At 38.7% G+C, this 13,371-nt stretch overlaps 1 protein-coding gene across 1 annotated transcript; it reads left to right on the top strand.

Annotated features, from left to right (window-relative positions):
* Positions 1–9,859: 9,859 nt before the first annotated feature.
* LOC125931571 (serine/threonine-protein phosphatase 4 regulatory subunit 3B-like) lies at positions 9,860–13,359 on the top strand. Its single transcript, XM_049643634.1, has one exon. It carries the CDS (start codon positions 10,215–10,217, stop codon positions 12,573–12,575), a length of 2,361 nt encoding a protein of 786 aa, XP_049499591.1. The 5' UTR covers positions 9,860–10,214; the 3' UTR covers positions 12,576–13,359.
* Positions 13,360–13,371: the final 12 nt, after the last annotated feature.

The following is a 13,371-nucleotide window of genomic DNA, read 5'->3' as shown; positions in this document are numbered from 1 at the left end:
TGAAATAACTGAAAAGACCTGAGGGACGGATTTATAGTCAGAGGCCTTAGGTGTTAAAATACCCTCGAGACTCCAATTGAGCCTGAACATTAAAGCCCTAGAGAATGGATATGCCTTATCATTTTTCTTTGCTTTTCTTTGCTGATTATTCTTAATAAATGGCAAAGTCCTGTAAGTATGTGCCCAGAGCAACCTCAAGAATATTGCAAAAAAGGCACATCCTTCCTCTCGTTTCTTCCATTGTTGAATTAAAGTGAAACACAGGCTTATATTGCCAAAGGCAACATAAGCACACATGACATGGAGACTGGATAATTAGATAGGTATAATTTTAGAATAATGGAGAATTCTTTAAAGATATTTAGAATTGTCCTCTATTAGAATGATATTCCTCTTTGAGACATGCAACTGCAAGTAGTTGTTATGAAGAGAGAAAATGCAACAAAAAAGTCAGATTAACAGTCAGTTACAAGAGAGATCGTGAGTGCAGTGGTAAGGTCAGGTGTATTTGGCCTGAAGAAGACTGGAACGTACCTTCAGAGGAGAGAACGCAATTCAACATATATAAGCCCCCATTCTCTGCCTCGGTCAGTGAACAGAGAATAGGAAGAAATTAAAACAGGAAGGCTTATTTGAGAAAAAAGGCAAAAAAAGTATCCCACTGGTGCAATCCGAATGATACTAGCAAATACTGTTTATGAAAGTTCTCTCCTTACCTAGAGATCTTTAAAATTAAAGCAAAACAAAAAGCTGCTCAGTATAATAAAGCCAGTTTAAGTAGCACAATTCTAACTGTGGATAGCATGTGCTTGTGTGGGGTGGGGAGAGAAGATAGGTATCAATTAAATAACCTCAATTGGAAGATTTTAAAAGGGCTTCTCTGTATACAACTGCATTAAACGAGATAGAGCTTGGGAAATTAATGACAGGCTCCATAATGTAATTATTCCAAAGAATAATCCTACTGAACAATAAAAGAGACAAATGGCTATAAAACCTATGTTTACAAAGATCCTTTGAGACTCCAGAGTGGAAAGAAATACAGAAAGAACAACAACAACAACAACAACAAAAAGACATTTGGAAAGGGGAAGAATGTGTAAAAAGTGAAAGGGGCAAGATATTGCTAAAGGCAAGTTCAAGTAAAACATCACAAGCATGAGAAAATAAGAGAATTAGTTTTTCTCTATTTAGAGCAAAAATCATAAATAGGATAGGAATGTTTCTATTTGAGGGGCAAGTACTTGTAAGGGAGAGAGATAACCAAGTAGAAGCACACGATATCTAATTGTCCTCTATGCTTTCCATTAAGGAGAAAAAGAGAGGGGTAAGGGATGTGAAGGGAGCTATAGAGACATACATTTGCTTGTCCCCAAACACTTAAGATCCTAACCTTGTGCAGGGCGCCTGGGTGGCTCAGTCGGTTGTGTCTGACTTCAGCTCAGCTCATGATCTTGCAGTTTGTGAGTTTGAGCCCTGCGTCGGGCTCTGTGCTGACAGCTCAGAGCCTGGAGCCTGCTTTGGATTCTGTGTCTCCCTCTTTCTCTGCCTCTCTCTCTCCCCCACTCGTACTCTGTCTCTCTCTCTGTCTCAAGAATAAATAAACATTAAAAAAAAAGATCCTAACCTTGTGATTTTATAATGTGTATTTATAATGTAGCTTCAGTATCTATTTAAAGAAAAGGAAATGAGACTAGTGACGTGCTGTGTAGCAAAGAACTTAAGTGCAGATTCTTGAGTGTGACTAGTAGGGTTCAAATCTAAACTCTGAATGTTTACTTACTGTTGAAACTTGGGCAAGTTTGTTAACCTCATTATCTTCATGCAGAAAGTAGTTTAGGAAAGAACTCAAAAAAATCTGGTATGTGAAACCACATACTAAAGTAATAGATTTTAATAAAATGACAAGGGACTTACTTAATTCTTTTTATAATGTAGTATACGCATTCTAAGGCTGAACATTATTCAATAGAGATAGAGATAGAGAGAGATAGAGAGAGATAGAGATAGAGATAGAGATAGAGATAGAGATACATACATGAGATAGATATAGATGGAAATGTATATGTGTGTATATATATACATTTCAATAGATAGAAATACAGATACACACACGTATAAATTTCTATCTATCCATCCATCCATGTCTTGCTACAGGTACAACTATCTATAATTGAGAGATAACATGTCTAGATTAAGAGAGCAAGGCATCCATGACCTTCAATAAGTTACTTATTTTATTTTATTACTTATTTTATCCGTACTTATTGCTATGCCCCAGTTTCTGTATCACTAAAGTGAAACTAATGATGATATCATCTGTATTAAGAGGACTGAGAGCACCTGTGGAGTACTTAGAATGGTGCATGCCACACAGAGGGAACACTGGCAACTGTTAACGGCTGGCTGATGAACGAATATTCACACTGCATGCCGGCTATGCACCAGGCTCTTTTCTAGACCTTGGGAATATAGCAGGGAACCTAACAAATATTTTTACTCTTGTTTTAGGGTACTATCAGCATTATTGTTAAAGTTATGGATGTGATTCTTGTTTTTGAGAATCTGTTTGACTATTTTAAGATAGAAGAAAATGGAGCACATTTAATTGAAGGGAGAAAGAAATTATTCCTAGGCAGAGTTTAAAGACCGAAGTCACAGAAGGAATAATTTATGACACAAAAGGTATCAGGAGGCCAGAAAGGGTGTAACATACAGAGTACAGGTTAAGAGGTGATTCATGAAGAAGAGAAGGCTCACTCTTTTTTCTGAGATGGAAGAGGGAGGCGGAAATTGCTAAACATATGAATAAGGCTGTTTGAAAATGGAAGGTGAGCCTTGAGTTGGTACCTATTCTCCTGGTGAAGTTTTAGATGAAATGTCTTGCCAAAAGATAACTGGAGTGTAATGTTAATGTTGAGGAGAAAATGTTGAGAGTTAGACTAGCAAATGTAGATAAGAAGGAGAGTTGACTATGAACTTCAAGGAGGGCTAAAATACAGACCCAGTGACAGGTGATGATATCTCAGTGAAGATCCGTTTAATGAGATGACTTCTTACAAATGGTAGCCGTGTCTCTGGAATGTAGAAAAAGCGATTTTACGCGTTCTTTCAAGAGCTCCTTCACCAAATATTTGCTGAATGCGTATTGTCTTCTAGGGGAGAATAAGACTAGCCTGGATTCATCTTTGCCTTTGGTGGGGTGGGAGTATAATAAGACAATAAAAGTAAACAAATGATGCGGCAGTTCTAGATTGTGAAAGTTCTACTGAGAAGCAAAAATAGGGTGATGTTAGAATGAGAGGAGAAGGAGGGTGTTGTCTTAGATTGTGTGGGCAAAGAAATACTTTCAGAGGGAATGTCTTTTGAGATGCAATGTGAATGACGATGAGGGGGACATGGAAATACAGTGGCATGGGGTTTTAATCAGTGGAAATAGCAAGAACAGAGGCCTTACATGGGCCAGAAATATTCAAGAAGGCCAGTGAGTTGGTGCAAGGTGGGGGAGATGTACTCAAAATGAGTGTGAAGAGGTGAGGCCCTGTGTGAAGCTAAAGGGCCTGGACTTGCAGAAGGGAATGTGAAAACACTGGGTGCTGCAGGGAGGGACCTGAGAGAGACAAGGAAGGTGGTTGCTAAAATGATGCAGTCACATAATTATTATCTTGGAGAGAGGTCTGATAATAAACGTCACTTATCGTTTCACTATAAATGTGCAGAAATCCTGGTTAATAGAAATCTTGGGTGGGGAAAGTTCAAATAAGCTGGTTTTACTATATCAGACAGGAAAAGAGGGGGCCACAAAATGTGTCCTCTTTGAACTACTTTGTGCATTTTTAAACACTTAGCAAATGATAAGAACGGAAAATACTTACTAGTAGCTGATCTCAACTGAGAATGATTTTACCCCCGGAGGGACAGCTGGCACTGTCTGGGGACATTTGAGACATCTGAAACAACTTGAGACAACTGTCACAAGTTGGGGAGAGATGCCAGTGGCATCTAGTGGGTAGACAACAACTACCGTACTCGTAGTAATCAACAAACCGATCGTACAAACAAACCAACACAAACGTAGGAGTTCGTAAGGCAAGGGACCTTTACCAAAGTTCACTCTATAAGATCAAGTTTCATGGGAAATATAACAACTAAGAGCCATCTGAGACACAGGAGAACGATGCAGTCACTGTACATAAGAAGTTATGCAGCACATGTTGATTACAAAAACCTTTTTATGTTTGTCTTACATGATGCTGCATATATCACTTACATATCTGATAAAGAAATTTGCTAACTTAAGAGGTTTTTAAAATTATTCTTTTAAGTAACTGTAAACAAAAGTTTTACCTTTTCCTAAATGATGTCAGCATGTGATTCAAAAAGACATTCCTACACTCCGTGGCAGCACTCCAGCCTGAGAAGGTGGCAGAAGGTCCCCTAGCGGTAACAAAACACAGAAGGTTATTTTTCAGGACGAGTGAACCAGATCTTCACACTTCAAGTAGAAACACATCCAAAACCAATACCCAAGGTGTTTATGATTTTCCCTTATCATGAAAACACTATTATTTTTCTGTTTCTAACTCAATCTAGTTATCTCAACAAAAAATCAAATGCATTCAAGGCACTCCTTTAACTGTTAATGGAATTAAAGCAAAAATGTTAAGCTGAAATCAATTGCTGCCTAAAAAAATGAAAATTTATATTTTATGGTATAAATATATCTAGTGCTATACTGAAGAAATGAAGATGATTTCTATCTGTAAGCAAAAACTGAGCGGTTTTTAACTTCACATTATGCTCATTGCTATTAGATAACATGGTTGTAGGGTGATTCATAAGAAGTCAGCTAGTGTTATTTGTGGAGATCTAGGTAGGAACAGGAAATAATATGATCTATCAGGATAAAGAGGAGGGTATCTGTGCATTATTCAATTTAAAACAAACCTCAGAGTCCAGAAGAACTATTGGAATGGAAGAAAAAGAGGAGAACACAGCACTGAAAGTCTAAAATGTTCACGAGGTCAAGAGAACAACATTTGCTCCCCCCACTCTCACCAGTGACCAACACTTTCTTCCTCCTTTAATTCCATGTGGTATGAGCGAAAGATTTGAAGCTTCCAAGCAAGCCAAGCACTCAGTGGAAAATGTGCTAGTGCTAATAGAAACTGCCTGTGGATCCAAAAAATACTTAAAATGGTTCTTACCTCTGAGCACTGGGAAGATAATTGCTGGTACTGCTGCCATGCACACATAACAGGATGATGTCTGCAGCTGAGAATAAAAGGTTTTAAATATCCACACATCCTAACATTCTTTAGACAGGGTGACCATATATCCCTCCTTGCCCATTCAAGTTCTGAGTTATAGCTGTTTTGTTCAAGCTTGTGGAAGACTGCATCAATGTCCCCGGTGCTGCATCCTTCCTTCCAGCCACTTCCTTTGCCATGTAATTTTGCTATGATCCCCCCCCCCACCCCTGCTTAGGGGGGCATACCTCCTGATCTCTTGACCCTAGGCTTGGCCATGGACTTGTTTTAGACAAGATACGAATCAAAAAGAAACTTAAAATGCAGTGGACATTTTAATATTAGAAAATTAAGGTTCTTTCAATACCTGAGAGTTGATGGAAAAGCCGTGACTCAGCACAGGGTTGGGGAAGGAACATTTGACACAACACGGAGGCAAACATCCAGCTTATTCAAGAAACTAGTTTTTCGTGCAATTAAAAGTCTAAAACAGGAGACTAGTGCTTCCTTGGTCACCATCAATGAGAAGAAAACTATCCAGAAGAGTGGGACTGGGGCAGCAGGGAAAATGCCAGATGTAACCCATAAACTAGAAATATCTCCAGTTAAAACTATTTATTCCATAAAAGACCTAGAAATAAATTTCAAATTCATTGTTTTATCCCCCATGTATGGACTGGGGCCTACACATAACTCATAACTTTGTGAAGATTAAATAAATGGATTACTGGAAATCATCCTAGAAATAATATGTATTCATTTATGTATTTATTCAATAAATAATTGTTGGGAAACTACTATATCACGCCCTATGGCTGATAGAGTAGCACACTAGGCACACAGCAGTGAGAAAAAAGACTGGATAAATCATAGCTCTCAAACAGCTGACAGTCTGGCTGCAGAAAATGGAATAAATGAAGTACAAAATATTCAGATGATGCTAAGTGATATGGAGAAAAGATATATCAAAGTAAACAGATGGATGGGGTAGGGTAGAGGGTCTCTGCAATTTTAAAAAGGTGCTTAGGGAAGGTCTCACTGGAAGAAAGGGGCATTTGAGTAAAGTGTTTAATGAAGTGAGGGTGTGAGCCTGTAGATATTGAGAACCAGTGTTCCAAGTAGAAGAAAGGACAGGTGCAAAGGCCCTGTGGCAGGAGTGTGCGTGGTGTGCTTCTGACAGAGCAAGATGGCTCTTGTGGCTGAACCAAACTAAGGGAGACAGAGACTAACTATTAAGGGAAGAGCTCAGATAGGTCAAGGGGGCCAGGACTCATAAACCATAGTTAGAACTTTGGCTTTTATTCTAAGTAAGGCAGAAACGCATTGATTTTCAGGAGAGGAGGAGGGGAATACAGTATGTTTTAAATGAGTCTTCTCCAGCTACTGTGTTGAGAATCTAGTAATTGGAGGAAAAGGCAGAATCCAGGGGAGACTATTACAGATTTCAAAATCAGAGATGATAGTAGCCAAAAAAAGGCAACATGCCAGTGAATAAGTTACCTGGGGAACTTGTAGAGAACATGCATGTGTTTGTTTTTTTTTTCACTAACAGTTTTGAAGTTGAACATTTTAGAGCAGATACATTTGAAAAATTCTATTTTAATGCTATTTCATAAAATTAAAAATCACCTTGCTCTTCTCACGGTGAAATGTTCTCTCTTCTTATAGATAGAATATTTAGATATCTAAATGTTCTACATATATACATGTGGCCTATCCTAAAATTCAGAAATGTAGACTCATTCCTTTATCATTTTCTAAAATAACTAGGAGAAATATAAAATTTAAGCTCTTAGTACTCATAAAATATGGATGAATTACAAGATCCCTCTCTAAAACTATTTTCAGGGCAGAGTCATCAAGAACTACTTCTTACTACCCTCAGGTCACGGGGAGGAATATGAGAGAGACAGGCATCCGAAACAGAAGAGGGATCCAGAGTCTTAACATTAAATCTACCTATTTTTAAAAATTTTTTAATGTTTATTTATTTTTGAGAGAGAGAGAGAGAGAGGGAGCAGGGGACGGGCAGAGAGAGAGGGAGACACAGAATCTGAAGCAGGCTCCAGGCTCTGAGCTTTCAGCACAGAGCCCAACGCGGGGCTCAAACTCATGGACCACAAGATCATGACCTGAGCCGAAGTTGGACACTTAACTGACTGAGCCACCCAGGCGCCCCTAAATCTATTTTAAGTTTGAACTGGCTTCAATGATTTTCCTTCACAAAATAAAACAGAGAAAAATCAAATAGCAGTGATAGTTGGGATAAAAAAAAAAAATCATAATTATTACAAATATCTGCTATAACAATTTATGCATAGCCTAAGAGAACGCTGTGCATTTTGGGACTGGTAAAGTGGAGGGTTGGAAGGATACAGGCCTACTTTCAAATCCCAGCAATATCACTTACAGCAGAGTCTGAACCAGATGTATGATTCAGCTTTGGAGTTTCAAGTGTTTTTCCTCTGTAATATGGTAGTAATATCTTCCTCAGGCTACTACTGTCTGAGGGTTAAATAAAATATAAATAATGCCTATAAAAGAGACTTATGCAGCTCTTAGAATATGGCATTTGTTTATGCATATCACCGTCCTCTCTGTAAAACAACAAAATAATGATAATCTTAGGTAGCTAGAACTACTGGAGCAAAAAAAAGGGCTTTGTTCTACTTCCCAAACCAAATAAGACAGGAACTGAAAGAATCTAGTGCAGAAATAGCAGTAAGAAATTTGGACTTGAGGCTCTTTTAGACTGTAAAGAGATTCTCGTTAACCTAATTAAGATAAAGGGGCCTTAATTGGCCTAAGGGAAACTCCCTGTGATAAAATTGTGAGAACACATAGGTTTGTGCAGAATGCCTCTCAGAGAATGAAACCTGAGGGCATATTCAGACAACTGACAGTATTATAATTGATTCTGATAGAAACTTTAATATAACCATGGCAGAGAAAAAAAATTGGACCATTAGCATGCATGTCATTATTGTTATTACGATTTGCATATTCTCTCGTTGAAATCAGACAGGAATTTTAAACTAGTGAGTACATATGTCAGTGTTTGTATTAGGCACTTATTAATTCTTATGTTTAAGTATTATTAATGATTTGTAAAGGTTTCTAAACCAGCAGTACCCTGGCTGGCATTGATTTGAATTTTCTCATGAAATGATTGTCATTTCCATTCAATTTTCCAAGTGTTCTGGCTGTCCTGTCCCAGGGAATAATGCTGTACTATAATCTCCTAGAGGCGACACTGCAAGAGCGGTATGTGAAAGCGTTTTTTTCTGTGTTCCACTTAAGAACTGTCACGCATTTCCAATGCCATGTAAAATGAAGTGACGGTTACAAACAGTACTCATCAAATCCAAATGTGCTTGATATGGCCCAATTCTGTTTTTCCCTTGCAATAACAGGGTTAATGTTTGGAAAAAAAAATTAAAGAAAACTGCAGAAGTTGCTGCTACATCAAAAATCAACTTGGTTACCATTAAAATTATATTTAACAAAGTTCCCATATACAAGCTTCTATTTTTTGGTTGGCTATACACAGATGTGGATCTAAAGAAGGAAGTGCGTGACTTTCATCGTCTCGATAATTTTATGTTGATTACAAATTATATAGATGGAAGGAATGTGAAATAAAATGTAATGAAGGCCAAGAAAAGAAGGGGCTAGCATAGTTCAATGGCTGAGAAAACCAATTTTGGAATCAGAAAGACATGTATTCAAATCAGAGTTTCTCAACTTATTAGGAGTGTGACCTTTGGCGATTTAACTTCTCTAAGTTTTCTCCCTGATCTTAGAAGGACCCTTAAGACTCCTATATCACTAGGTGATTATGAAAATTAAGTACAAAAAGATATAAACGTTCTTGTCACAGTGTCTTGAACATAATAAGTACTAAAGTGCTATATTTGATCAATTATGTTATTACCTTTCTTGGTAATAACAATAAGCCCTCAAGTAATATTACATAGTTGTGGTTCTTATCACTGTAATGATCAAGAAAAGAAGTGAAACAATTGACCTGTGATGTTCATTACTCACTCTTAGCTAATTTCAACCCAGTTTCCCTCTGGCCCATTCCTCTAAGAACGAGGAGTGGGGTTATAGATTGGAAAAAGTTTTTCCCATTGCGCCAAAGACAGCGGCGCTTTAGGCCGAACTGAACAGAGTAAAAGAGTTGCCAACCAACTCCGTCTGGGAACAAGATCCTACCCCAATGGCGGGTGGGGGGGTGGGGGGGGAGGGGGGGGGGGGGGGTGGGGGGGGTGGGGAGTAAGTGAATGACAGATACATAGACCAAGTGTTATGGAGAAGACGCACCTACAGATCTCTGATTATTGTTAATAGCGTACACTTCACTTGGCTCCCGTTTCTGTTCTGGGGTCGGGGGTCGGGGTGGGGCGGGAGCCTCAACACGGATGTCAGGTGTTGAACTGGTCAGGACATAAGCGATTAACTTTCTTTTGTCTCAAGTCCTAAATCCCCGCACACCTGATAAGTGAAAATGTTTCTGAGGGACGAAAGCTTTTATGCTAGAACAGTGCTTTGCTCTAATCACTAAGCCTCTACATAATATTGGGGGCAACTGCCTCGACATGTACAGAACGTTCCTTTGGGGTAGAATCCTGGGAGAATCGTAAGAATCCTGTCATAATCGAGGCTTTCCCAGACGACCGTGAGCAGACTCACGATTTAAACCCACATTAAGAAGAAATATGCGAGAACAAAACGAAGAAAGGCGAACATAAGATGAAAGCGAGAGGAGGCAGGACTCCGAACACTACAGACCTCCGTAACTGCCAGCTTCGCGACCGCTATTTCTCCGCCATCTTCTACTGTGATTTTCCTAACCGGCCACCTCGGCTACCGTCGTCGCTGCCCCAACGACGGCAATAGCCGTTGATTCTGGGCAGGCGCGAGCCAGCCACCTCACACGCCGACGCCACCGCTGCCGAGAAGATGGCAGAAAGCGCCATGGCCGACAAGTGTCGCGTGAAACTCTACTCCCTGAACCGAGATCAACAATGGGATGACCTAGGCACCGGGCACATCTCTTCGGCTTACGTGGAGCACCTCCAGAGCGTGTGTCTGCTAGTTCAGTCGGATTCCAGTGACGCGCTAATCCTGGAGTCGAAGATCAATTCAAATACGCCGTACCAGAGGCAACAGGAAACGCTGATTGTTTGGTCAGAAGCGGAGGGCCACGGTATGGCTTTAAGTTTCCAGGATGCCGAAGGTTGTCAGCAGATCTGGGAAGACATTTGCCGAGTTCAAGGTAAAGATCCATCTGTCAGTATCACACAAGACCTCTTAGATGAATCAGAAGATCAGTTTGACGACATACTCGAAACCGCTGATGTGTTTGACTTGCCTAGCTGTGAACTCGGTAAACTTGAAGATATTGATGACTTTGTTACCTCGATTCTCGCTTTACCTTTACCTATCCATAAGGAAAGACTGGCTCTGATCTTAGAAAATGGGGACTATATTAAAAATTTGCTGCAGCTGTTCCGCACTTGTGAAGACCAAGGGGACACTGAAGGTTTACACCATTTGTATGAAATTATTAAAGCCATCTTATTCCTTAACAAGACATCTCTGTTTGAGATCATGTTTTCTGATGAGTGTATCATGGATGTGGTGGGATGCCTCGAATATGACCCTGCAATGGCTCAGCCGAAAAGGCATAGGGAATTCTTGACTCAACATGCGAAGTTCAAGGAAGTTGTACCAATAACGGACTGTGAACTTATGCAAAAGATACATCAGACCTATAGGGTACAGTACATTCACGACATCCTTATGCCGATACCATCCATGTTTGAAGAGAATTTTCTTTCTACTCTTACAACTTTTATTTTCCTCAACAAGGTCGAGATAGTCCGCATGCTGCACGAAGATGACAACTTTTTGTCTGAAGTTTTTGTGCAGCTAAGGAACGAGACTATAGATGATGATAAACAGCGCGAGTTGCTATTTTTCTTCAAGGAATTCTGTAAATTTTCGCAGACATTACAGCCTCCGAACAAGGATGCCCTCTTCAAAACATTGACGCATTTGGGAATTCTTCCTGTTCTGAAAACCGTGATGAGCAGGAAGGATTTGCAGATACGATCAGCTGCTACCGATATACTTACTTATCTAGTAGAGTGTAGTCCATCCATGATCCGAGAATTTATAATGGAAGAAGCCCAGCAGAGTGTAGATGGTAACCTTTTCATTAACTTAATAAGTGAGCAAATGATCTGTGACACTGATCCTGAGCTGGAAGGTGCTATTCATTTAATGGGACTTCTTCGTGCTCTAATCCATCCTGAAAATATGCTGTCAACACCTAGTAAATGCGAAAGAAGTGAGTTTCTAAATTTCTTCTACAAGCATTGTATACAGAACTTCATAGCACCACTTTTTGCCATCACTTCAGAAAATATATGTGAAGGGGATAATGTAGTTGGAGCTGACAAAAACAGCCCCAATAATTATCAAACAGCAGGGCTGCTTTCTTTAATTTTGGAGCTGCTCACATTTTGTGTGCAACATCACACATATTACATAAAAAACTATATTTTGAGCAATGACTTGCTAAGAAGAGTCTTGATCTTGATGAGTTCAAAGCACACTTTCCTGACTCTGTCTGCTCTTCGCTTTATGAGAGGGATGATTGGCCTTAAAGATGAACTTTATAATTGTTACATCATCAAGGGAAATCTTTTTGAGCCAGTTGTAAATGCTTTTCTGAAAAACGGGACTCGGTACAATATGTTGAATTCAGCTGTTATTGAGCTGTTTGAATATATAAGAGTGGAAAATATCAGATCTCTTGTTACACATATAGTTGAGAAGTTTTATAAAACACTTGAATCGATTGAATATGTTCAGACATTCAAAGGACTGAAGATCAGATATGACGAAGAAAAAGAGCAACAAAATCAAATTCGGAAGAATTTACATTCTATACTGTATAGTCAAATACTCTGCAGAGGCATCAGAGTCTTGGAGAAGAAGGAAAAAATATGTATTAAAGAAGATTCAAAGGAAGAAGAAGCAGTTATGCCACCATTGGAAGATGATTTTCCAGATCCTTATGATAAGTTTATGGAGACTAAAAACCCAAAAGAAAATGAAGACAAGGTAGATCTTCCTAAAAGAACATCTTCTGGGAGCTGCAAAATCAGTTCATCCCCTTCTGCTGGTGGTGCTAATGAAACGAGTAGCCAGAGCAGTAGCAGCACGGTTGGCTTAAAGAATGATCCAGATGATGAAGAAAAAGATGAAGGAGATGAAGCATCGCCCAAGAAGAAACCACATCTTAGCTCGTAAAACCTGTAACATTACTAAACTCTACTTTACTAAAATTACTAAATTCTACTTTACTAAGTTCTACATTACTAAAATTTTATGAACATCAATTAGTGAAAAATCTGAATCCAAAAGCTTTCTCATTTGAAGTTAATAAATACACAGTAAGAAGGAAAGATGCTCAGTGTTATCATCTAGGAGGTTTTAGTTCTGTGAAAACCAAACTTCACAGAATTAAAAATAATAATAATAATAAACTAACCAGAATCTGAATGATAACTTCTTTGCAAGAAAAATCTTGGTTTGGTGGGGGGAGGAAATAGGTTGATGATATAATATTAATGCAATTTTGTTTCAGGGGTATGTTTTTAAAGCAACTATTAACACTGCAGTGGCAAAGCTTCTAACATGACTTGTTCAATGGTTCTGGTTTTCTTTGCCTCAGTTGCCTTTTTTGAAGTAAAAACTTAGGTTTATATGGAAAACAAAGACAACTGTAATAAAAAAAATTAAGCTATTCACATTTCTGCAAAGATTTAACACAAAATCAGCCTCTGGGTAATTGGAGGGAAGTAACTTGCAGTGTGTATTTTTCATGAATAAAAAGGAAAGCTAGATTCAAAATCTGCAGTTGCTAATTTAACTTTTTTTTTTGAGGGAAGTAACTTGCAGTGTGTATTTTCATGAATAAAAAAGAAAGCTGGATTCAAAATCTGCAGTTGTTAATTTAACTTTTTTTTTTTGGAGGGAAGTAACTTGCAGTGTGTATTTTTCATGAATAAAAAAGAAAGCTGGATTCAAAATCTGCAGTTGTTAA

The sequence above is a fragment of the Panthera uncia genome, chromosome X (assembly GCF_023721935.1).
Source record: "Panthera uncia isolate 11264 chromosome X, Puncia_PCG_1.0, whole genome shotgun sequence".
In the NCBI taxonomy this organism is placed as follows: Eukaryota; Metazoa; Chordata; class Mammalia; order Carnivora; family Felidae; genus Panthera; species Panthera uncia.
Note: the sequence above shows the minus strand (reverse complement) of the source record. Positions and strands in the feature narration are given on the sequence as shown.

Coding starts and splice junctions, on each gene's coding strand:
- LOC125931571 (XM_049643634.1), top strand. CDS start 10,215: ATGGCAGAAAGCGCCATGGCCGACAAGTGTCGCGTGAAACTCTACTCC.